General features: G+C 34.0%; 3 protein-coding genes and 1 long non-coding RNA gene across 7 annotated transcripts in view; 2 read left to right on the top strand and 2 right to left on the bottom strand.

Annotated features, from left to right (window-relative positions):
• Positions 1-27,692, top strand: part of LOC147074107 (uncharacterized) — a 404,768-nt gene that overhangs the window by 71,924 nt on the left and 305,152 nt on the right. The gene's annotated exons all lie outside the window — the stretch shown is intronic.
• LOC147074109 (uncharacterized) overlaps positions 1-27,692 on the bottom strand; it is a 287,538-nt gene that overhangs the window by 23,879 nt on the left and 235,967 nt on the right. The window lies entirely within an intron of this gene.
• Positions 856-12,477, bottom strand: LOC147074123 (uncharacterized). Its single transcript, XM_085943810.1, has 4 exons — positions 12,323-12,477; positions 10,295-10,426; positions 8,033-8,170; positions 856-2,608 (listed from the first exon to the last, which is right to left on the bottom strand). The coding sequence occupies exons 1-4, from the start codon at positions 12,467-12,469 to the stop codon at positions 1,664-1,666; spliced, it is 1,362 nt and encodes a 453-aa protein (XP_085799936.1). The 5' UTR covers positions 12,470-12,477; the 3' UTR covers positions 856-1,663.
• On the top strand, positions 18,707-27,272 carry LOC147074122 (uncharacterized). 2 transcript variants are annotated; one of them, XR_015070287.1, is made up of 3 exons: positions 18,707-18,897; positions 21,281-21,442; positions 25,880-27,272. It is a non-coding gene; the product is annotated as an uncharacterized LOC147074122 (long non-coding RNA). The 2 variants fall into 2 exon arrangements; XR_015070286.1 differs by having other exon boundaries at positions 18,743-18,897; positions 21,281-21,351.

The raw sequence follows: 27,692 nt of genomic DNA, 5'->3' as shown, positions 1-27,692 counted from the left end.
CAAACTTGGTAAGTACTATTTATTTTAATTCAAACATTGTAACTCCCAGCTCAAATCTAAAAAAAAAACAAAAGCAAACCATGTAACCCTCTATATTCTTTATTAATAAATATTTGGTAAAAATGACCAGATTTGCGCATTTATAACATTTAACTACTGATAGCATTTTTTCAAAATTTTCCTAAACCTGTCCGTTAAATTTTAATATTTTCTTCCTCCTGTAAAGTTGGTCAATATGGAGTTACAAGTTCCGCGCATTTAGGTGACGATATGTAGCAATTTTGTAATATTACATAAGTAAATTAAATTATTTCAGATATCAAGTTCTTCTAAAATTGTGGATGCAGACAGGCGGGAGAGATGGGTGCACTCTCAATATTATTTACTGCGTGGGAAGCATTATTTCTTGGAAAATGATTTCATGAGAGGTGGACACATTATCCAGCTGAAAGAGTCCTCAATACCATCAATATTCGATTTTTTGTATGAATATATTATGATATTGATATGATTGAATATGATAATATTATGTTAAATAGACAAAATATTGTAATTATTAACTATGTAATTACATTTTCAACATACCTACCTATATATTGTGTCTAGTGGGCTTATATAAACAAATAATTTATAAACAATAATATGTCAAAAACGAACCCATGTTATATTTTTATTTCATAAAATATTTTAAAAATACACATTTGTAAATAGGTAGGTAATATAATAAACTTTTTTGTTTGTTTGTAAATAACTGTGTAATTATTTGTGTTTTTTATTACCAGTTTTATCTAAACAATAATACTAGGTTATTTTATATAGAACAATATGTAAAAACAAGATCATATTTTTATTCCAAGATTAATCCATTTGCGTTCTCTGTTGTCTTTTTTGTGAGAAGCAAAACCTATACATTTTCAACATTATGAAAACGCGTACAGTCCTACAATCTTATCTAAAGAACGGTCAAAAATGGAACTACGGACTATCATTTTTATTAATTTTGAAATTAATTTAATTTACTGGGCCAACGTTAAATATGCGTTCTTTGAAATGAGTTATGACCAAGTACTTAAAAACCATTTTTAAATACCACGGTTGAAAAATTTATACGTTGACTAAGAATCAAGTCAATTCAAAGAATTGGATACAATTGTTTCATTAATATTATCGATTTTTCCTACTACTGTGTTCTGTGAAAGATCATTCAGTGTATGGCACTTCATAATAAACAAATATCGAAGCCAGTTGGCAGATGTATACTTAGAAGCAGCCATGCAGCTCGCATTGGAAAAAAATGAGTATTGAGGAATTATCTTTTGCATTATTTTTAAAACACATAAATAGATATATTTAAAAGTATTTATTTTATCAAATAGTCTTTTCTATAAATAAATTGATCAATTTTTTCAATACCTAAATAAAATTTGGCTTTAATTTTTTCAATTACAACAAAAGTGAAATTTGGTTCGGCCGCCTGACGTTTCCACAGAACTGTTAATTTTAATTGTGCGGCCACAGTTAAATTTCACGTGAGAAACACTGATATAGATGATTAATAAATACATTAGATCAGTGTTACATAGGACAGAGAATTCGAAAATGTTAAAGGCATAATCAAATCATAATCATCAATATTTCGAAAGGGAGGTATAAAAAACTAAAACTAGAAGAATTGACTGTTTAAGAGGTTTACAACTGAATGACGTGTCTTTTTATGCAATTTCATGCTATAATATGTCCTACATGAGTAATTACAATGAAGACATTTGAATGGCATTTCACCAGCATGAGTAATTTTGTGTATTTTCAAAGAACTGGATGATATACATGAGTAATCACATTGGTCACATTTAAATGGCTTTTCACCAGAATGAGTCATTTTGTGTGTTTTCATGTTACTTAACTGAATACACGAGTAATCACATTGATTACATTTATATGGCTTTTCCCCAGAATGCGTCATTTTGTGTACTTTCAGATTACTAAATTCTATACAAGAGTAATCACATTGGTCACATTTAAATGGCTTTTTACCAGAATGAGTCATTTTGTGCCTTTTCATGTCACTAGATCTTATACATGAGTAATTACATTGGTCACATGTATATTGCTTTTTACCAGAATGAGTCATTTTGTGCCTTTTCATGTCACAAGATCTTATACATGTGTAATTACATTGGTTACATTTATGTAGCTTTTCCTTAGAATGATTCTTTATGTTTAGATTCTTGAAACCATATCGAATGCCTTTGAAATTTTCCATTTTACCCGCTATTGATTCTTTATGAAACGCTTCGTGAAGCTTCAATAGAGATAACGATGCAAAAAAATCAAAACAAAAACTGCACGCAAAATTTGCTTTATTAAACGATTTTTTTTCTAGCTTTATTACGGCTACTAATAATTTGGGGTCTATGGCGTAAGATTGTGTATGCTTACGTTTAGCAGTGGGACTGTCTATATTAGTAATCATTTCATATGGCCTCAATTCTTTTTTAATTTCTTGAGAAGCAATCTGCATTTCATCGTATGGCTCCTGTTCTTCTATGATTCTCTCTGGCAATCTGAGAGTAGCGGAATGTGCCATGGTAGTGGATGCAGGAATGAACTATAAGAACGTGAAGCATCGCATTAACATATAGGCATACGACATAGGTATATCAGAGAATATTATTTAAAACATCACACACCTTAAAGATTTATGTAAAAATCTTGACATACAGGGAGAATAGAATTTACAGAAAGAAATGGTCTGTTGATAAGTTATATCGGTATCTTTATTTCAAGTAAATACGCATGGATCATAAATATATCATTTCAGACGATTGTTTATATTCCCAACACTACATTATAATGTATGTTAAGCGCAACCCACATTGAGGTGCATGTCGCCTACTGTCACGCTGTCGCCACTGATGAAGAGTGCCTACTGTAATGCATTAGTAATTTGAATTATTATTAATTATTCATGCTAATTTCAATTAACATTAACAGTTTCTATGTGTGCGTATGTTAAAATACATGCGGCATGACATCCATTGATAATATAACCCAACCTGCAGACCATAGATAATATACAACGTTCTTATCGCAAATACATGTCAACCGCTAAAAAAAAAATATGATTTTGATATGACATTCGAAAAGTGCAGGCATATTGTGGAGTATGATAAAAACGTTCAAAACGTCATGCAGGTGTCGCTACAGTGCCGTTCAATGTGAAGTGACCCCATTGTTGTTTTAGTGATTACGGAAGATTTTGCCAACTGACAATGTTCGTTTAAAGGTTCAAAATGTGCTACGGGGTAGGAGCATCAGTCTGATAACATTTTCAACACCAACAACGACATTACACACTTTTTTCCCGTAGCGGCAGCCCGTGACAGAATGCGAAATGCACCTCAATTTGGGTCACGTTTAACACTACGTAGGGTATGTGTAAGACCTTAAAAATTAAAATGAATACAAAAATGGAATTGGTTCAATTGATCGCATTATTAAAGTCAGCTGTTGACCGAGTGGAAGCTCTTCAGAATGTAATCGCTATTGGATTGTGTGACAAATGCAGCTGTCATCTGGAGTCCATTTCCTTGGAGCAGCCATCGACTATTACGACTGCTGTACAGCCAATCTCTCCGGTCAGTCCAGTCCCTGCTGTCCGTTCTAGGACAACAGTCATTATAAGGTCGAAAACAAAAAAATTAACCATGAGTAAGCCACCTGTCGCTCCCAGCTGTGCGGAAACAGTTAATGTAGTGGCTTTACCGGCCACACCGGCCCCTTTCCAAGGCAATTTGTCGCAGTCAGCCGGCACTGATGATAAAATATGGACCACGGTGGAAAGCAGCAAACGTCAAAACAACAAGTTTACCAAAGCAGCTGTTAACATTAGAGGTACCAAATCAGGCACTGCCTCCTGCTCTGGTATCGAGAAGACAAAATTAATTCACGTTTGGTCGCTTCATCCTGATACTACCGTGGAGGCATTGACTAGTTTTTTAAACGACAGTGTAGCTGGTGTGAAAATATCTGTTCATAAACTTCTAACAAAGAAGAATTATGCTTCATTTAAAGTTGTCGTTCCGGAGTCGGATGTAAACAAATTTATGATACCCAATATTTGGCCTGTTAACTCGGTCGTAAGCGAGTGGCAGTGGAAACGGCCTTCTCGTAGTCCGAAACTGTGACGTCCAAATAATATTAATTCATTTCAGAAGCTAAATATCTATTATCAAAACGTTCGGGGTCTTCTTACTAAGTCCGTTGATCTGCGAAATGATGTTCTAGCATCTGACTTTACAGTCATATGTCTGAGCGAAACTTGGCTCAACGACTCAATGTGTGATTCCGAGCTGTTTGATGAAAGATATCTGGTATTTCGTTGTGACCGTAGATTTGGACAGAGAGGTGGTGGCGTTCTCATTGCTGTACGCTCCGACCGAGTGGACAGTATATCTGTTGTTGACTGTCACTTTGCTGCAGCTATTGACGTCGTTATTATTCGATTACGGTGCAATGGGTCATTTTTCACTGTTTGTTGCGTGTATTTTCCACCGCGATCGTCTCGCGATGCATATAATTCGTTCTTTTCATACTTTGAAAACTTGCCAGTTGAAAATTGCATAACCATCATTGGTGATTTCAATTTGTATTCATCCTCGACAAATATCGATCTGGAGTTTGCTCATTTTTTGTCCTGTATGAATCTCAAGCAGTTTTCAGAGATTAGAAATGTAAAATCGCGAATTTTGGACTTAGTTTTGGCGGATTCAGATTGTTGTGTACCGGTACATGCCTGTGCCGACCCACTTATACCTGAAGATGCATATCACCCCGCGCTCTCAATAGATTTGCCATTAAATTCTTTACGGTTCACAAATAGTCGTATTCAACATCATAATTTTGGAAATGGAGACAGTGAATGTATTGAATCGAAGTTTATTAATAATAATTTGTGGAACTTCTTTAAGGGCGACCTATTGCATATGTATTACGAATTTCAGAATGTTGATTGGGAAATTTAATATTCAATTAGTGACGTCAATGCTGCAGTGAAGGTATTTTACCAATGTATATAAAATGTATTTGACAAGTCATTCTTTATAAAAAAATCATCGGGCTCTTCGCGCAACTACCCAAAATGGTTCAATTTTGATTTAATTAAAAACATTCGACTAAAGCACTTGCATCACAAAAAATGGAAGAAATCGAAGTGTCTCAGCGATTATATTTTATTTTCTAATCTGCGTAGGAGTGTGCATCGTTCCATCGGTGCTGCGTATAAGTCATACATTGATGGTATCGGGGGGAAGTTAGCGTCAGATCCTAAATCATTTTGGAATTACGTTAGAAGTACGCGCGACTCTTCTGCTCAATTATCATCTATGTCTCTGGAAGGGAATGTTTTGAGTGGCTCCCAGTCCATTGCTAACGGTTTCGCTCAATATTTTATGTCTGTATATTCTAAAGCTCCTTCGATATTGCCTTCTGGATGAGACTGACATGGTGTATGCTTTCTCTCGACTATATCCAAAATCCTCAGTAGGTCCTGATGGTATCCCCCCTTGGATTTTAAAGGGCTGTCATAAGTTGTTAACTGACCCCCTACTATATTTATTTAATCTCAGCCTAAGTACTTCTGTCTTCCCAGATTGTTGGAGCCTAACCCGTATTCGTTCGGTGCACAAAAAAGGCTCGCGCTCTGAAATAATAAATTTTCGCCCGGTGGCTGTTCTATCTGCACCAGCTTAGTTATTTGAGTCTATTTTGCATAGGTATATTTATAAACATGTAGATGGTCAACTGACTGACGCTCGGCATGGATTTCGATCAGCTCGGTCAACAGTTACAAACCTTATGACGTATACTGAGTACATATCTCATTCGCTGAACGTAAATTGTCAAGTGGACGCAATTTATACAGATATGTCAAAGGCTTTTGATAGGGTAGATCATGATATTCTCAATAACAAATTAAGTGCAGTAGGTGGATCTATAAATTTTATCAACTTTTTCAAATCTTACTTTTCGCATCGCTGTCAATATGTGGAGTATGCAAGGTGTAGATCCGACGTCTTTCAAACTTATTCAGGTGTTCCCCAAGGATCAAATCTTGGTCCAATTATGTTTCTTATATTCATCAATGACATTGTCAATGTTATAAATGGAATCCAGTTTTTACTCTTTGCAGACGATTTAAAATTATATGCGTCAATTCACAGTGAATTAGATTGTCACATATTACAAAATAATCTCAACTCAATTGAAATTTGGGCGAAAAAAAATAAACTCGAATTTAATACTGATAAATGTGTGTGTATTAGCTTTTCAAAATCAAGATCTCCAATTATTTTCAACTACAATATGTCAAATAGATTACTGAACCATCAATCAGAAATTAAAGACCTTGGCATATTGTTTGACTCACGTTTATCATTTCGCTCGCACATCACTTCTACGGCATTGCGTGCGAGCAAGCTTCTAGGATTAGTCATGAGACAAGCCAAGTCATTCAAGAATCCAACTGTTTTACGTACACTCTATGTGTCGTTAGTACGGAGTATTCTTGAGTATGGCTCCATCATCTGGAGTCCTTATGAAGTTTCCTATAAGCTTGTTTTAGAGCGTGTTCAGAAAAAAATTTCTTCGTCATCTCTATTTTAAAGTTTATAATTATTTTCCTTTTGACACCTTCTCAAACGAGTATTTTCCGACTAACTTTCTTCAAGGCATGCTCGCCTTTCATTCTCTTGAAGCTCGTAGGTCACTTCTGCTCTTAAAGCATTTTTCCCTGCTCTCACGTGGTATCATTTTCAATCCCGATATTCTAGAAAATTTAAATTTTTACACACCCGTCAATTACATGCGTGGTCGCAGCCATGACCTATTTTGGGTGAAAGCTGTTTCCTCATGTCAGGCTCACCAGGCACCAATAGCGAGGGCTGTGCGGTTGGTCAATGCACTCCCTAGAGATGTAGATATTTTTGGCGATCCATTATATATTCTGTTTTATTGTTTAATTTGTACTTTTTGAATCATTGTTGTTTTCTTAAATTTTATTTCTTTTGTATAAAACTATTTTTGCTTTCTTTTTTTCCTCCACTTTGTTTTTTCTGATTTTCCTAACTGATTACTTGTAATTTTTATTCTAAATGTCATGTTGTGAACGTCCTGAATTAATAATTTGTTATGTACTCAACGTGTCTTTTTCAAATAAATAAATAAATAAATAAAAATAAATAAATAAATTAAGATAGCACTTATACGGAATCTGGCTAAATGTGTTTACTTTACCTTATGGGATTCATAATAAAACACAAGTCTCCCATCTATTTTGATCAAATAATCCTAATTCTATTTATATTCGCTGACGACCTACATATTTTTTTAGCAGCAGACTAGGACTTCTTCCTGTCATACTAACTATATTGTTAAAAAATCATAGAAAATTGTAAAAGTAATTGATTTACTAGTATGCATTATAAATAAGAGCATCGGGGTTGCGGACTCTAATATTTACTTCGGGGCTTAGTGTCAGGAAGATACTCGTATAGTACGACAACATCTTTTTGGTTACGTGTTAAAACTGTGAACTAACATGCTCCGCCCATTTTTACCCGCAATTCCATTATAAACTAACAAACTCCTCCCATTTAGTAGACAACAGCGCCTAGAAGCGTAGCCAAGAAGAAGTTGTCATACAATAGTTAAAATCAACTTCCTGGAAATTAGTATGCGATTTAATAGTGGAAGGGTTGTGAAAATAACAATGAGTTAAGTATATTATATAAATTTAAAAATAATAAAAAAAAAACCATAAAAGTAATATATTTTTTTTGGCATACCCTACTATCAGTTTATGTATGATATAGCAAACGAGCAGTATTCCTCACATATAGGCTGTTCCCATGCATATAGTCACCAAATTCCATATGACCAGGTGCTTGAGGTAAAATGCCGAATGTTGCATGGAAATAAAGACGTTTGAACTATTTTAAGATCCAGTGTATCCAGCATAAATTAGATTATATACCTGATTTGCTGGATTGCATTCCGAATAAGAGCAACCGGGTTGTGGATCCTCATGAATGGTTTGGCTCATTGTATCTTCAACATACTCCACTTTGAAATCAACTCCAGGAAAATTAATATCAGATTGTTTCGTGGCCTCCTGAAAAAAACAATAATTTATAAGTAACTACATTTTAAAATAAAACAAATCGGTTATTTTATGAGGGTGCAGCCAACGATCGATATTGGCAAATCTGGTAGGAGATCGTTCTATAACGCAGTGCTCCGCAACCGGTGTGCTGCGGCGCAATGCTCCCAAAAAAACAATACATATAATTTTGTATATTAGGTATACAATACTTAGTTAATAGCCAAATTTTCGTACAAGGATGGTAATATATTTGAGCACCTATATTTACTTAATAAAAAAATGCAAGATCAGAATGAAAATATATCGACATGCTCTGCTAAAGTAGAAGATGTAAAGACTAGGATCTCTACAAATGTACCAAATGACCTACTAGACCACCACTGAAAACAAGCACTTAATTTTGGATCCATCTCAAAAACATTGAACTTTCTGCAAAAGAAATTTCATCATTACTTACATACAATCAATACGACTGGATGCGAACCCTTCTGGAAACAAGGCCGAAAATAGAAGCACTTTCCCTATAAACTCTAGAGGAATTTGTTGAATTGAGAAACAACGGGACGCTAAAACAGAAGTTCGCCGATGTTCCATTGGCTATTTTCTGGATTTCGGTTAATAAAGAATATCCTCGGATTTCCGACAAGACTATCGCAGTTCAGCTCCATTTTCTACGACATACCTAGGTGAGAAAAGTTTTTCAACTCAAGTTATAATTAAAAATAAAAATCCGTCTTGCTTGAAGGGTCTTGACCGAGAACGTCGTGTGCTCTTTCAAATACCAAGTTAAAATATTTACGTTCAATGAAACAAGCTGAGTTATCACATTAATTAGTTATTATATTGATAATACAAATACTTAGAAATATGTACCATTTAGTTATTCGTCGTGTGATATGTTGCTTGTACGTATATTTAATTATTTATCAAATAAAAAAAACGTAAATTAATGTCATTTTAGTGCATGTTACCCACAAGGGGGGCTGACAGGGCTCTAGCCTGGGGACCGAGGCTCAGACGGGGCCGGCGTGGCAGGTCAACCATATAAATGAGATAAACACAAATTAAAAATGTGCTCTAATAGGATATATATATATATATAATATAATAGGATAAAACTTATTATTATTACTTATGTCAATTTACTCGACAAATAATAAAATTATTCTTCATCCGACAACTATCCATAGATCAAGTGAATATATTAATAAATACAAAAAATCGCTAAACATACAATCAATACCATTGATTTTATCTCGAACACCATTTGAAAAACGCTATTTTAGAGTCTCACACAGAGCGTTGGAGCAGGAGCACGGAGCAGAGGAGCAATGAGGTTTTACCCGGAGCAGGAGCGGAGCTGGAGCACTGAATATATGTAGTGCTCCACTGCTCCGGATGTTTTTTTTATTATTAAATTTTCATCCTATAATCCGTGGTATATAAAAGGTTCTGCTCCAACGCTTCGGTATCACATGGAATTTAACCTTAGCGATAGGTAGCGGGTCCCGCCAAAAATCCTGACTTGGGGTCCCCCTTCAGGATGTTGGGTCCATATTTTGGTATATAAATTGCTTTACGTGTGGTGTGCCGTGGAATTCTGAGAAGATCTTTGGTGTGCTGTTGGCGAGAAAAGGTGGCGGAGCACTGCTATAACGCACATCATGTGCGGGCTTTTATTTCGCCTGCAGTTACCGTATGAAGAAGCATGCGTAAGGTGAAAGTACTGCATGTTGTAAGGAAAGTGTAACAACTGAGGTGTAGGTACGTCCATTGTACATGGAATTCAGAATGACCTAAACGATGGGAGTTAAACACCATAGCAAACAAAATATTACGTAGGTACTGAGAAATTCAACGGTGGTCAAGCAGATCGTTTTGTTTTTATTAATAAAACATCGACTTTTATTTATTCACGTTGTAAAATTTAAACTAATTCAGATGGTAAATCAATGGGATATACAACGGTTGGACTTGAGTAGTTATTTTTTTTATTTGTTGTAGAACAGACAAAAAAATATAAAAACTATTAGGTATACTTTTTTAATTAATAATTAATATTTCTGGAATTCAGTTCATTCCATCTCTTACACGATCAGTATTTCTGTCACTATTTAAAATAAAACTACTTACCCGATTCGCTCGCTCTGAATGAGACCAATCCTGTTGCGGATCTTCATAATTTTCTTCAATAAACTCAGTCTTGATGTCAATTAGCTGAGTGTCTGACTTCAATGGTATTATTGCCGGATCTGAAACAATAGTCTGAAAAACAAAATATTTTGTTATAAAATCAAGAATATTTTTAAGAAGACCGACAACACGTGTGAAGCTCGAACACACACTTGAGGGGTCTCAGCTCTTACATTCTGAATGTGGACATGGTGTGTCTGTCATTATCTAACGACAAACTTCAATAAAAACGAGTATTTTAAAATATAATGACAACAAGCATATTGCAAACAATAATAATATGTACTGATCTACGATATTATTTGAATTGTCAATATCAATTATTCATAACTAGTACCTATAAATTAATTTGAAATAAAACAAAATATTATTATGAATATAAATGGAGGAAACTTGTCGATATTCAATTATGTCGGCCAATTGAATCGCTATTAACCGGTTATATGCCGGGAGTTTTAGTATGGCCGTGCATGAAGGGCCGCGATTTTCTTTTAAAAAATAAAACCTAATAAATATATATTTTTTGACAATAAATTAATAGTATATCATATAGATTTACTAAATCAATGCACTATTTGTCATCTGCTTCGCCATTTATTAAAAAAAATCATAACCAAATATTTCAAAAAACGTCAGGGTTGTCACAAAATTTACACACGATTATAAAACTATCATAAAAGAAATAAACTATAAAATCACAATATTTCAGTATTCCACCCATGAAACAAAGTTTGGTTAGCAATGCAAATATCACGAGACAACTGACTGATATTGTCAACATGTGTGTGTCAACCCTGCTGAGCGACACATATCGGTAACGAGATAAAGCTATTTTAAAACACTGATTTTAAGGCAGAAAAATGTTTGTGTAAATACGAAAATATCACACCATGATTCCAAGAGATGTTGCTGTGTATACCATATGTTTGAATTATTAAAATAATTGTCATTGGATAGTAAAAATAGGTGTCAAAGTGGACCGTATATATACGGTCATTTGCTATGGCCGGCACTGCGCCCATGGAATTGTACACCGTACCTATATATACGGTCGTGGCATCTAACCGGTCAACCTTTAGAATAAGAATACTCAATGTTAATTAAAAATAATTATATAAAAAGAACTTTTTGTATACAACATTTTAAATTTTCTGTTGAATTATATAAACTTGACTTGACTAGCTTAAACGATCAAAAAAATGTGTACTTGTTAAAAAAAATAGTTTCTAGGACCCCAGACCCTTAGCAACTAATAATAGTGGATTGGATTACGGTTTTCTTCCGAAATAACTTTTCATACAAAACAGAATTAACTGAAAATGAATTCAATTCTACTTAAAGATGGCTAAAAGTATTTAAAAAATGAATTGGCATCGTGTTCTGATATATTCCAAAAGTTTTAAATGTCTAGCTAGTCACGAAGTTAGTTGAAAATCGATTGCAAGATTTGTACCGGATAAACAACCACCGGACAAATAAGAATACGAGCTAATAAAAACGTTGTAAAATAAATGACGTTCGTGACAACGGACCCTAGAAGAACAAATGAATCCAGTTTCAAAATGGCCGCCAGTAATAAAGCTTGTATTATTATGTGTTCCACTGTCGAGAACAGGAATGTATTTTGTTTTAGTTTCGTTTATCCGGAGTCCCATGTTTACAGCAGCTGACTTTATGTTATGGAAATAAATGCCTTGTTTGTGGGCAATTATATCAATAACAATGTCAATGTTAGGTGTGGTATCAATTGTTACGAAAACTCATAGTTAAAGGTACCTACAGGGATAGTGTTAGCAGCAAAATTAACTGGAGTTATACGGGTGACGTAGGCCGTTCGGAACTTTGTCGCAATTTGCATACGGTTTTTAGTACACAATATACATACCTACACTGTTAATTACGCCAGACGACACACGTCTTAAAACAAACAATACTACGACGTACAACAATCCGTTATGAAAAACTAACCTCAAAAGTGTATCCGGCCTCGTCGGTGTCCTCTTGCTTTATGTAGGCAAGCAGCTGGCTGTTAGGATCATGATTCACAGGTACCTCAAACCATTTCTCCGCTTCTGCAACAGGTTCGGAGTCTTCTCGTTCACCTTTAATATCCATTTTATGCATTCAATCGGTCCTCGAGTTTATCGTGGCCAATCGTGGCACACAGAGCGTAACAGGCGTGACGTGCGTAAGCATTTCGCCATAGACTATACATTTCGCCATAGACAAAAATTTTGCAATTATTATGAAAATTAAATACAAAACTCAACTGTCTTTGGTACCTAGGTACATCTCCACATGCCACCTTCCCGTTATAATCTTTCTGGTCCACTGGTTTGCAAACCAAAGCATTTTGTCATGCCAGCGCTCCATTGGCGAGCCAAAAGTTCGGGGACAATAAATAATAATAATAATTGTCCGATTTGTAAATAATGCTTTGTTACTGATCAACGAACGAATAAAAAAGTCGTGCTGTCAAAAGTGAAAAGTGTCGATTCTCGCAATGTCTTCCGATAATCCTATAATTTTGTGTTATTTATATTTAGACTTGCATTAAGTAATATAGCAGTCAAAACGGCACAAGTTTTACGTTTTCTTTTATGAATTTCATAAATACAAATTTTAAAAAATTTGGTAAATCCTTCATTTTCTAATGTGTAAACTAACAAATTAATCAAAAAAATGTTAAAAACAATAACAGATTTTTTTCGGTCCGATGATTGCGTAGGTATTAATGTTTTTTTTTTTTTTTTTTAGAATTATTAACCATGTCCTTGCTTTTTCGTACAAGGTGGTTTGTTAGTAATTTTGAACAATCACAAACACCCAGGCTTTGAGAAAAACACATAAATGTTTTTGTCATGACCGGGAATCGAACCCAGGAACTCTCGGGTGGAAGGCGAGCGCCTTACCCACTGTACCACGAGAGCCGCCAAGGTATTAATGTTATAATTATCGAATTCGCGTAGTGATCGACGAACGAAGTCTGGCAACACGGAGGGTAAAATATGCTTTGGGCTTTTTGCGCGCGGATCATATTCTCAAGTATGCTAAATTTTGATCATTGACCCAAGTTCGTGGAGCATGCTGATGTTCTTTTCAAACTAAACAGTCGCATTCGACCAATCTGCGGAGCAACATTTGGCAACGTGTGTTTTGTGATTAAAGCCTCCCCAAACCAAAGCGAATATTCGCAGCGAATTCGCAACGCCCTCGCTGTCGCTGTCGCTACCGCTTGGATTTGATGCGAATTTCGCGTTTGGCCCCACACCAAAGCGTCAGTGACGCAGCCATAAACTAAATAATTTTATTTACGCGCTAGATTTAAAATTGTAAATAATATTAATATTTTACGCCAAATATTCTATAATTTTTATGAATTAAATATGAAAAATATACGTACACTATATCGCTTTCAGAATTGCTACAACTTTTACCCACTTTGCGTAAAATGTATTTTAATTATCTGAAACTAGGTTGCAGCATTGGATGCAGCCATAGACTAAATACATATACGAATGTCAAAGTGACAGTTGTTTGTTGACAAAATGTACACGTCTTCTGAATGCTTATTACACGCTGAAGATATAATGAGATGGCGTGCGACAAATTACATCGACATTTAATATAACCTTACTTTATGACCGGGCAAGATTACCATGGCTCATAGGTAAGATAGATTTACTCAGTTTCATAACTGCACATATTATAAATAAGCATTTACCATGAAGGGTTAACAGGATTTGAAGGTAATATGCTATTGAAATAACATGTCTCCTTTATTTGAATTGTAGGTTTTGACTATTTTGCGTTTCTACGCAGAGGGAGCGTACCAAAAATGGGTAGGCCAAGTCTTCTGCGCAATGAGCCAGGCATCAGTAAGCAGATGCATAGGAAACGTGTCCGATGCTATAATAGCAGTGCTTAGTAATACTTACATACAGTCGCCATACAGCGCTGACAGTCTTTAGTGTTGTGTTGATACCCTCTGATCAATTTATACAATATTACAATGTACATGTCATGTAACTAGAGTAACTGCGCATAGACACAACAAGTAAATTACCTACTCAATAAGAATTTAACGGGAATATTATTTTGTGTCGGTAAAAATATTTTTTAATTTCAGACTTCAAGAAAGGGCAGGTTTCCCGAAAATCATTGGGCGCATTAACTGCACCCATGTGCGAATATACCCATCATACTTGGAGACTTTCAAAAATGAGCGCAGAAAATTTTCTGTAAATGTGAAATTCGTAATAAAATCTATGTTGTTTCTGATACATTCATATTCATTACGTATAATATCATAACATGACATTTATTTTTATGCAGGTATCTGACATGGACATTCTGGCAGTGAGTGCCAGATTTCCTTTGAGTGTTTATGACCAATTCATATTTAGTGGATCGTTGGTAAAAACTGAAATGAAACATCTACAGAACGACAAGAATTGGGAATTTTGTTCTATTAGGGAAGTATGTTAAACTTTACTTTACTATGGCAGTACCAGTAACAAATATTTTTGTTTGGTTTATATTCATCCGTATTTTGTATAGGTACTTCAAAGGAATCAAAATTTTGCATAGGTATGAATATGATATTTAATGAAACAGTTTTTTTAATTATTTAAATCCTGATTTCTAATATTTTTACAACTTTCAGTCGAAAACATATTCAAATTAACAGACTGTGTATATTGAAATCATTCTAGTGCCACCATAGGCCAGCCAGACTCACTACACGGCTGCCCGCTGTTTGACCAGGGATGTGATTGAGTGTTTTTGGATAATGGACCACACCAGATCGCATAGCTACAGCAACAAGTGCAAGACCAACCGTGGCTATACATACAGTATACATGTATATATTAAATATAATTTATGTATAATTATTTATGGCTTATACACCAAAACAAAATATGTCACTTAACTGTACTTGAATATTTTTGCAGGATCATTCAATAAAAAATACTTGGTTTAGGTTAAGAAAGTTTTAATAATCATTTTTGCACAGAATACAAGAAAAATATTTATATAATTATTAGAATTACAATGAGCTTTAAAAGTAACACGATATTGTAATAAAATGGACAAATATGAAAAAAAAATAACAATAAATTGTATATAGATAGGTAGACAGGGTTCAGATGATTCTGGCAGTGTAGGCGACTCATTTAGGTGTCAGTATTGTTACTTTCAAATGACAATAACACCGTTCCAATGTGATTTGGTCGTGCCAGAAGAATCTGTCCTTCCTCTATTTAGTAACCGGGCGTTTTACAACTTTAAATGAAAATTAAGTGGGTATATAGATAGTATATTTTTTCTAGTATAATATTATTTAATTAGGTGACTTTTTATTTCTTTATTACTTGAAATGGTGTTTACATGGTAGATGGATTATAATGGTTTTGAAATATAGTTATTTTGTTAATTCTACTTTAACTGAGTCATTTACCTTGACAGCTGTTTCGGCACATAAACTCATTTTCGGAACATTCAACAATAATTTGTGATTATAAAAGAGCTACAGGTCACGTAGCAAATTAAATACGCTTAGTTAAATAATAAATACGTACCAAATATTTTACAAAATACACCACATACATCCATCGAATATGGTATATAAAATACAGATTCAAGTATCAAATAATTCTTGGATAAATAGATGTTTATGTAAGTATATGTTTTTTTAAATACTTACATGATACTGTGTTGTATAGCATTTAAATTTATATTTTTGATTTTGATTTACATACTTAAATGTACCTACATAAATTTGTAATGTACAGTAGGTACTTAATTACATTTTTAACATTAAGAAATTACCATTATTCGATTCTATCCACCCGCCATGTCTATAATCACCCCAACGCTGGATAGAAAGAGACATCACACAAAATTGGCTGTTTGATAATAAATGGTAGTTGAAAAATATTTTAGAGTATGATTATGTCCATAGAAACAGGTTTTAAGTCATTCATGTTTGTCCGAATAATGTGTAGCAGAAAAATAGAAATTTTAAAAGGGGTCTATTCAGTATTCACCCCATTCTACGGCAAACATTTTTCTTAATAAAAATAGGTACATCAATAGAGGAATCATAAAATGGACCTTGGCCCTCACCCACGCCTTATTCATCCTTGTATATTATATTATCACACTTAATGTTTTGGAAAATTCATTAACATTGTGCACAATTGCCACTTTTGTTGATTGACACTTCACTTAGTTGATCTCTTTGTTCACATAAAGTACAATAAAAGTATGTAGCAGCGAAGAACTAGAGACCGAAAATAGTGGAAGGAGCTAGAAGAGGCTTTCATCTAGCAGTGGAATGACCCCGACTGATGTTGATGATGAAATATTATTTTATTCCTGTTAATGCCGGGGGTTTCATTTTTAATTTCTTCTGGTGCTTTGTACCTACGTTGAAAGGTTGAAAATCTTTGCTAAAATTAAATTCATCACAAAGCATTAGTATATCTCCAACATCATTCAGGTAGGTATCCATGATGGTAATATAATATTATGTACTTAGAGGAGGTACCTGACCTTTATATTTACATGCACATAAAATTATTAATCTTATTGCCTAATGCAGACCAAGATATACCTCCCTACGTAATATTACATGAACAGAAGTTTAAGAACATCTCAATTAAGTTTAAAATGTTTGTAGGTATACAAATTAATGTGAAACAGAAAACATTGGTTATGTTAGGTAGGTACATGGAACATGTAGATATTATCTTGGTTCGCGGTCGGCACTGGGCAAAACCAGTTTATTAGCTCAATATACCTATACATAATGAAGGAAATATATAGTAGGTATATAGGTACATAATATCGTTTTTGTGATTGAGGTCTCTTGAGATCAAAAAACAAACACAACCTAGGTATGTCCTACTGTAAATAACCCGATAGTAAGTAGTTTGTAAGGTTTTTGGTCTAAAACCTTACAAAATACCACAATGACGACATGGAGTACCTACTTATCTACCTATATGTATATTATATCTTTAGCTACAATAGAAATGCTATGCTGCATAATGTTAGATGCAAAAAAATAATCTTAAAGACTACCTATCTAACCTAAAAAAATATTATCAAGATATTATCGACGAATATAAAATGGGTATTTACGTGACCGATACCGAATATGATTGAAGTAGGTATTGTAAATGATACCTAATTATAACATTATTGATATGACTGCTCGAAAGTCGAAACCAAAACGTCAAACGATCGCAATAAGTTACAACTGTCAGTGCACTAACAATCAAAGTTATAAAGTTTCTGTTATTAAAGGCTGTGCATGACGCAAATTAATAATATGTATTTTTTAAATATCGGGACCTTAGATTAAAGTTATTTATTTATAATAGCGTATTCATCCTGTCAAAAAAATTTACATACTTTGGTTAGACAAAGATACCTACATAATATTATATGACGACCTTCATACCATTTTCAACAATTTCCCTGCCAATTTCATCCCATATCTTATCTTTCTTTCTTATGTTTTGTAGTCACTGTAAGTATCTTATCTATGACTAGATCACTGTCAGAGAAATCATAAAGGATTGGATATTTCCGGACCAACTCGATCAGCTGCTAAATATCTTCGCCATTTTGATTTTACTAATTCGCTTGGCGAAATCTGTCCGCCGCGAATAAATTCGCTGTCGACAGAGTTCCCGAAAATCGCAGCGAATATTCGCTGCAAATTCGCACTCAAGACGCAAGGCGGTCGCGCAAGCGTGCTCTGTCCCGTAAGCCAATACGAGCTTGATTGGCGAATAATTCGCTGCGACTATTCGCCGCGAATATTCGCTTTGGTGTGTGGAGACCTTAAGGATGACGTCACACCGACGTATTCAATACGTTGCAGGCGGACGAGTTTTGACGTGAGAGCCAGCTTATAAAGGTTCAGGAGAAAATTTATATGTTGGTTCTACTTATATTAAAACATTTTATTATGCCGTAGGTAGGTATTACAATAATTTTATCAATAAACCTATTTGAATAACAACAGCTGAGAATAAAATTACCATGACTACCCAAAATTATACTTACAAGAATAATTAATCAACTTCTAATTAATAATAAGTAATTTTATTAAGAAATCTTAATAATCTAATATTATTCAAATAGTGGGTAATTTAGCAATACCTACCTAGGTATCTATTATTTTATTATTGCCGCAATATTGTTGCAAAAGAAACTTCGCATTAAAGCTGACATTAAACTATCAATTTTATTATTATCATTATTTTTACCAATATTGTATACCTAATACATCGTAATATTTTTACAGCACGTCTTATAAAGTGGCAACACAATGTTGCCTTTGAGTTTTGACAAAACCGAAAATATACCTGAGCAAAATGGACGTAAAACGTGAACCAGCTGAATTCGCATTCGACGCAGAAGGAGATGATTGGTTCGATGTGCCTATTATTATTAATTCAAACAACCTGAATGCCTACACTCGTATAAAGCAAGAGAACTCTGAAGTTGTCGTTTCCATTTCTGATGTGAGTTTGTTGAAAATAAAATTTTTGTAGGTTATATTTTATTTATAGGTACGCCCACGGCGGCCGCGTGGCTTGAGCGTTGGACTATCACGCCGTGGTTCCCAGGTTTAAATCAATGTTCGCTCATGATGAAACTAAAATCCAACGAACTGCTTGCTGATTGAACTCATAAACACGTCAATGACTGATGCTTCGCACATGGCGCTACTGAAGCCCACTTGCAATAATTTAAACATCTCATAGGTACCTAACCTCAAACTGTCAAACCCATTATCTTTCCTAGGTATTTCTTTTTAAGATTTTTCCGTAGGTAATACGGGAATATTCTGGCAGCCTGTAATTATACAGGCAGGAGTATTAATTCTCAACTATTACCTAAATTTTAATTAAAAATCGTTTCGCCCATCTTAACTTTTAACGTCTTGACTTGTTATTGGTTTTCAGTTCAGTGGTAGCAATTGAAGATCTTGGCATAAAAACATCAAATGTCCACTTTTTTCCATTTTCATTTTATTGCATTTCTATATTACCTGTGTATGATTACATACAACTGTGCAAAGATATATTTAAAAAAAAAATCATAAGTCCCTCAAATCTGCTCTCCAAAATATGCCACTTTTCTAAAAACCGCAATAGTCCAGGAATTTTTGTATGAAAACAGCAAAGGTCCAGTAGTTCTACACTTTTATCACCAGGCGGCGTTAGTAATGTTAGTATACATTCCATACAATTTAGTGTCTGAGCTGTCAAATTATCCTTGATTCGTTTAATTATTGCTTTTTATAACGTTTTCTTATGATTTTTTTAATATTTTATCATGAATATTACTAGCACATCTGAAACGTCTCGAAAGAGAAAAATTAACAAAACCAAGCAACGTTTTTACTAAAACGGTGACTTTCATTATTGTTCAGTTGATAGTTCAGTTCAGTTGAATAGGGTGGTATTGGATGCATTAAGGAAAATTCTAGGCCCTTCTTTATAAAATCTAAAGAGACCGAAAAAAAAGAAAACTTTAATATCAAATATAGGTTAAAACTTTGGCATTTTTCGGTAAAAATTCGTAGGCTAGTTATAATGTACAGAATAAACCAGTCTAGTAAGGGAGAAGTGCTTTGCGAACATTTCAGTTTCTCTCTGGGCTGTGGGATAGATTTAATGTAGTGAAAAAAAATCAAATGCGAGTCACGATTGCATTTAAAACAACATAATGGTGGATTAATTCCATTGAAAGGAGCTAAAAAAAATATATTTTAAAATTAGTTAATATTTACAAAACCCAATAAATGCATCGTTTAATTTGCTGATAGTGAAGATGTCAGACGAAGCTAATCGGTTTTCTTTTTTCGTGTTAACTATCAATTCATGGTGAAAATTCATTGTGTTAATGATTTAATTTAATAAAACACATTTTTTAGTACTTATTCCACTATTATAAATCCGGACAGGTTTCGTCCGCCTTAGAGGGACATTTTCAACTGTTGAAAACAGTTGGCAGAAAAACAGAGGCGGACGAAACCGGTCCAGATTTATTTATTTAAAGTGGAATATGTAGATAATTAAAACATTTTTTTAAATATTTATTTCTTGATTTTTTACATATATTGAAGTCGTTTGTTAATAGTTAAATAATATGTCCAAACCTTATTAAAAGTTTATTATGGTTAAAAAATAACAGAAATAGGTATATATTCTTTATTTTATTTAATAAAATTATAGTTTTAGTCATACTATTTACATTTCGATCTTTTCAATTTTGCAATAAAAACAACAAATGTCCAAAAATTGTGTAAAAACAGCAAATGTCACACTCATTCTTTTTTAAATATATATTTAACCGAAATAAATTTAATATATTTTCTTGACAACCAAGATATTATGTTTTTACCCTTTCCTGAAAAAAAAGTGTTTTGTGACATTTGCTGTTTTTATGCCAAGATCTTCAATTTTGGTAAGAAAATATGGTTTTGCATCGAATTTATTGATATTGGCACCACTGTTTTATGGGCGACTGGAAACTGAGAGACTGGGAGACTAGCATGTCGCGTCTATTCAAGTTAGTAGCGAACGTTTTGAAACTTAGAGATTCCAATCTTGCCGTGAGCGAGCCGCCATTGAAATATATTACCTAGCTGGATACTGACTGGATTTTTAGTTTCAGTCTCGTCTTTTTTGAGTATTCTCGTGAGCGGAAGGCCTTAAATTCGAAGATTCTACACAACACGACGACGTGGTTAAAAGCGAATGAAAACATTGCTGACGATAAAATAAGACAATACAATGTGTCGCAAAACGTCTTCAAAATAACACGATATGTAGGTACTCATAAAATGTATATTTTGTAACCTAATAATTTTGATATTTGTATTGTTTTTTTTTTCAGATTCCTTCAACAGACCTATCCACAGTAAAATGTGAGACTGATTATCAGCGAGTAATTGACTGCAACAATGTGTATGTTGAAAATACAAAACGTCAATTCGACTATGAAGATCCTCAACCCAGTTGCTCATATTCGGAATCAGAATGCAACCCAAGCAATCAGGTTAAACCTCGTATTCTATGAATTTAGATATCATATTAAGTACATACAAACATAATAGATTTACAGCCCTTGCTTGGTTATTATTTGTGTTATTGACCATGAATATTTCATTAATTACACTTGCGAACCATATATAGGTACTGAGGTATCCCGGGTCCTGTGGCTAGCTCGGGATGTTGGTAGTACCCGGGATTCACAAAAATTAAATCATAAATAGAAATAGGTAGAAGTAAAATGAAAAAAGTCTTAAATGTTTCGTTCAGAGAACGTGGTTTTTATATTTTGGCTATATCGACACACCATCAATTCACAATATTATTCTTACACATTTCCGTCACTTTATTACTGCTTTATCTCTAATTCGCTTTAACTTTAAACTTAATTCTAAATATCCGTTTCTCTAACTAATTGTTCACGTCCATGCGTGGGTATGTAGTTTCTTTTTACTCTCCGAATGTCCGATGTTGCCTCTTTCAATGGCGACCCTCTACTCGCCTTTTTCTCTCGAACAATGTTGCCATCCTCCCCTTTAGCTTTCATTCGTCTTTTTTATTCGGCAAATCACATTCTTATATGATATACTATTATTTGGAGAGGCCCAATAATCATAGGTGTGACAGTACCTACATAGAAACATAAACAAAGATACATCGTGACAAATAATCACAACGAGTATTCTATAATTATGAAATCTGAACCTGAGAAGTGTGCCTCTGCAAAAGCTATGAGGTTTTTAATAAAGATATTTATTTGATATGTAGTATAAAAATAATTTTTATGTAAGAATATAGTATCGGAATGTTTAGTTATGCATTATTTCTCATCAAATTTAGTATTTATCAATAAGCATGAAAGACCGTCTTACAATTTAATTAATAATTGTACTAATGTCGTTTGCGTAGTAGGCTTATCAAATCATCATCATCAACTGGGAACAATCCACTGCTGGATGAAGGCCTCCCCAAGTTTCTTCCAACTCTCGGTCCTATGTCTTTCGCTGCCACGTATTACCGCCGAACTTTACCAGTTCGGTCAATCCAGCGGCTTTTAGGGCGACACTGTGGCCGTTTCGTGCCCCTTGGGTACCACTCGATGACGGCATTTGTCCAGCGGCCGTCCTTTCGGCGAGCAATATGCCCGACCATCTCCATTTCAGCTGTTTGGCAACGTATATTACATCGCGTACTCCTGTCTGCTTCCTAACCCATTCGTTTCTCTTACGGTCCTTTCGCGTGATGCCCAACATACACCTCTGCATGCCTCGCTGTGCGACTCTTAGCTTTTGGACATCTCTCGTGTTGAGGGTCCATGTCTCGCAGCTATACGTCAGCATGGGTAGCACACATTGGTTGAACACTTTACGCTTAATACATAATGGTAGGGTTATCAAATAATAGATGTATATACTGCACCTTTCTCTCAATATATTGAGTACCTATTTCATTAGCTGTATGATATGTTGCACTATCTTGTTGCATCCGTTTGTTTTCCAGATAAAAATCAACTAATTCATGCAAGAAAAAATTAATACGCATGATTCCGTAGCGTTCTCCATTGACAGTAGGTGACTGCATTTATTTTTCAAAACATACTATCCTATTACACCTTCAGACTATGAACCACACCAAATGTTTGTAGATGTAAATATGCTTCAAGAAAAGCATGTTGTGGATTTTCATTGCCACAGATTGGAAAATTGTGCTTATTTAAATGAGATTCTTAATTCTTTCACCGCTGAAGACGCGTCAGGCGCGTGGCCATTAGATAGTAAGTACTTTCACTGCTGACTAGTTAATTACCACATTTAATTATCATGCTAATTGCTTCACTCCAGGCGTAGCTTTAGCAGTGACCGAGTTGTGGTAGGTACCTAGTTAATTAGTCAGCAATGAATGAGTTATTAAAAATGACGTGTACTTGATAATTATGGATTTTCATCCACATTTTGATTCACATGGATACTTTCAGCAGTACGTTAACGTTTTTTACGGGTTGGATTCTTAATATCATAAACATAAGGTACCATTTAACTATTGACAATGATTTTAACAATTGGTTTACGCTGTACAACTTTGAATCTTTCTATGTTAATTTTCCAAACAGCACTGAATAATATAATCGTCAATTTTTGAGAAAATCAGAAAAAATGGCAGTTATGACGTTTTTAAAATCTAAATTACTAATTTGATAACGCTTTACTTATTATGGTTCAAATACATTATCATCACTTTATGTGCTGTCATGGAGACAAATTTAGTCTATGGTTTCGTCATTCCGCAAAATATTTTGAATGGTCACTAACTGTATAAATTTAATTATAGAGAGTGCCAACAGCTGCTCTACTGTATTAGTATTTTGAATTATTATTTATTGTTCACTGTATATTCAATAATTAATCAACAGTGTCTACGTGTGGGTACGTTAAAATAACTTGCGATATTGCACCCATAGATAATATTGTGTACAGACGCCAACCAGGCCACCATAATATATTGTAATTCTTTTCTTTGTTTCGACCATGTCCGATCCTAGGGCGTAACCCTCGATTTTTTGAAACGTGCTTTTATTAGATATTAACAATGTATACAACTAAATACACGTTCTATAAAAAAGAAGTAAGCCGCAAATGCCGAATTATTATCTAAATTCAGGTTTTAATTGAGATTAATTAATTTTTAATTTATGGAAAAAGCATTTATCCTCAATTTTAATGATTTTTCTGTAATAACTTCTTTAATTATTGTTAAATCGAAAATATATTACACCAAATCATCTACCATCATGCACCCAATATATGTGCCTATTTTAAAAAAAATATTAACCTAAAAAGTCTCAAAAAACGTTTTTTGCCTCTCCTGTAAAACTTGTTCAGTGAGGGTTACGTCCTTTTTCCTAAACACGGTCGATATGGACCTCCACAGAGTGGAGGTTTGTATTAACAGATTTTATTTTTACGAGAAATGGATGTCAGCCACTTGCTCAATCTATTAGGTCCATACTCTGACTCATACACATATTGATAAACAATACGTGTACTTGCCAGACCCAGGATTCGAACCTAGTACCCTCGACACTATAGATCGGCGCTTGAGCCCCGCGGCCATCGTGGGTAAAATATTTTCTTATTGAAGATGATCCCTAAATGGTAGTATTATTGATTATGTTATAAAAGTTGCATTGTGTACTTTTTTATCAAAAAATGCAATAAGGTGAAAGATATTTAATATTAATACAACGTTTTTCTTAGCTCGTGTTATTATTTGTCCGGTACAAATCTTGCAATCAATATTATAACTTCCCGACCACCTAGACGTTTAAACTTTTAGAATAGGTATATCAGAACACGGTGCCCATGCATTTTTTAAATTCTTTTAGCCATCTTTAAGTAGAATTGAATTCATTTTTAGTTAATTCTGTTTTGTATGAAAAGTTATTTCGACACCATTATTGGTTGCTAGGGGTCTGGGGTCCTAGCAACTAAATTATTAATATATACGTGCGTTACTATGGAAATCAATATGACTTGTCAAAATGACATTTCAGTATAATTTCTATCAAGTAGGTAGGTACAAATTTTTTTGATTGTTTAAGCTAGTCAAGTCAAGTTTATATGATTCAACAGAAAATTTAAAGACGTTGTACATAAAAAGTTCTTTTTATCTTGTAATTATTTTTATTCATAAGTCATTCGAACAAACCTGTCCATGACCACATTCCATTACATAATCATAATTATTGTAAATACAAAAGATTTTTTAATTTATTTTATTGTGCTTAGTACAGACTTAGGTCCATTTTGAAAAAAAAAATGATTTCTTTTGAAATTTAACTATGCATGCTTTTTATTATTATTTATATTTCATTTGAGTCTTTGAATTTTATATGAAATTGCCAAACATATTTTAGTACCGAAAAAATCAGAGGTAAATAATTAAAGTACAAAATCACATTTTTAGACTTGGGCCGGTTTGGAATGTCACTCTTTAATAATTATATAATTTCTCCAGGAAATAAATGTGTGTAAATATTAATGAGTATACTTACTTCACTTGAAGTTTATATTGTTAACGGGAAATTTCATATATGTATGGTATCTCAGGAAGGGTCACCTACTTACCTGCTGTTCAAAGATATAGTGGTCGTCAACGAATATGGTTGACTCAGATGAAGATTGTGACAAAAATGAATTCTCGACTAGCTTATTAGGTACCTATCCTCATAGTGTTATGTGTATATCTGTAGCTGATTTCCGCATTCTTGTCATATGTAGGCCCCGTGCGTTTATAATGCATCATAAGTAGATCTAGTAGAGAACGATCAGCAATTGTCTGAAATAATATATTTAAGTTCCATGCGTATAATGTGAATATGTTATTATATAAGTTTTTTTTAAATGTTTCACTATTCACTTTAATGTATTATTCCATGTTCTTTTAGTTGATTCCTGCAACTTCTGCATTGACCGACATAGCTAGTCTCACATTGTCAAAGAAAATCTCTGAATTAAAAGAGCCATACGATGAAATACAGATTGACGAACATGGCATTAAGAAAGAACTTGGGATATTTTATCAAACGATTACTAATACGGACGCCGGCAGTCACTCTGCTAAATGTAATCAATTGCAATCTACGTTCACGGATCCAGAATTATTAGTAGCTGTTGTAAAGATTGAGAGGAAATCGTTTCATAAGGAAAATTTTGTATGCAGTGTTTGCTTTGATTTTTTTGCATCTTTATATTTATTAAACCTTCACAAAGCAGTTTATAAAACAGCAACAAAAAAGAAGGATACGGGTGTTGGACTATTAAAACCTACCAATAACTCCGGCGTTAGACCTAATTCCAAGAAAATACATAACATGGTGCATTATGAAGAAAAACCGTTTAAATGTGATCAATGTGATTACTCGTGTAAACAATATTATCAACTGAAAATACACAAAACGACTCATTCTCGTGAAAATCCTTTTAAATGTGATCAATGTGATTACTCATGCATATTCTCTAATGCTATGAAAAGACACAAAATAACCCATTCTGGTGAAAAGCCTTTCAAATGTGACCAATGTAATTACTCATCTAAAACATCTGGTAACTTGAAATTACACAAAATGGCTCATTCTGATGAAAAGCCATTTAAATGTGATCAATGTAATTACTCAAGTAAACGATCTGATCATCTTAAATCGCACAAAATGACTCATGTCGGCGAAAAGCCATTTAAATGTGACCAATGTAATGTCTCTTGTATGAATCCAAGTAATTTGAAATTACACAAAATGACTCATTCTGGTGAAAAAAAATATAAATGTGATGAATGTGATTACTCCTCTATTCAATCCAATCCTATGAAAAGGCACAAAATGATCCATTCTGGTGAAAAGCCATTTAAATGCGACCAATGTGATTACTCGTGTAAACAATCTGGTGCAATAAAACTACACAACATGACTCATTCCGGTGAAAAGCCATTTAAATGTGACCAGTGTGATTACTCTTGTATATCTTCTAACGGCCTAAAAAGACACAAGATGTCGCATTCTGCTAAAAAGCCATCTTAATGTGATCAATCCAATTACCGATGAGCACAACCTGATACACTTAGATCGCATAAAATGACTCATTCTGGTGAAAAGCAATTACAATTTAATTTATGAGATTACTCGTGTATACTTATCTTATCTTAACCTGATAATTCCTGAAATGTCGCATTCTGGCGAAAAGCCTTTTAAGGTTGTCCAACGTAATATTACTTTTACTAATGTATACAATATAAGAAATAAAAGCGCGAGTAACCGCTGCAAAAAATCGTGCTTCTCTTTGCTGTCCATATTCAAATCCAGAAATGTCCACAGAAAAACTAAGACGCGGCTCTATGAAACCGTCATACGCAAAGTCGTTGCATACGGGTGCGAGTCATGGACGCTAAATGTAAAAGCAGCTGAAATGGTGGATTGCTTTGAGAGAAAGATCCTTAGGCGGATATATCGAACCTTAATCGGCAGAACAACGTAAGCGACAATTCATAAATTTTAGAGAAGGTTTTTTTTAAATTATTTCCGTAATTAGTTCCAAAAATGAATTCTGTTAATGTGGTTAATAATAATTGGTTACTGCCTATACGGAAATTATAAAACGATTGCATTAGTGCTTTTAGTTTTCGAGATAGTGGCCGTAACGCTGTTTTGCTTATGTCTATGACTCGATATTTTTTCCAGGCATGTCGCTTACGCTATTTGGCGTAGT

This window comes from Rhyacophila brunnea, unplaced genomic scaffold (assembly GCF_057557595.1).
Source record: "Rhyacophila brunnea isolate RB1 unplaced genomic scaffold, BYU_Rbru_1.0 scaffold_16, whole genome shotgun sequence".
In the NCBI taxonomy this organism is placed as follows: Eukaryota; Metazoa; Arthropoda; class Insecta; order Trichoptera; family Rhyacophilidae; genus Rhyacophila; species Rhyacophila brunnea.
This window is presented reverse-complemented; position numbering and strand designations above follow the sequence as displayed.

What these genes read in the sequence shown, in the direction of transcription:
- LOC147074123 (XM_085943810.1), bottom strand. Translation starts at nt 12,469, where the DNA reads ATGGATATTAAAGGTGAACGAGAAGACTCCGAACCTGTTGCAGAAGCG. An exon ending in AGGCCGGATACACTTTTGAG is followed by an intron (nt 10,427 to 12,322) that starts GTTAGTTTTTCA and finishes TTTGTTTTTCAG; the next exon opens with ACTATTGTTTCAGATCCGGC. An exon ending in AATGCAATCCAGCAAATCAG is followed by an intron (nt 2,609 to 8,032) that starts GTATATAATCTA and finishes ACGTTCTTATAG; the next exon opens with TTCATTCCTGCATCCACTAC.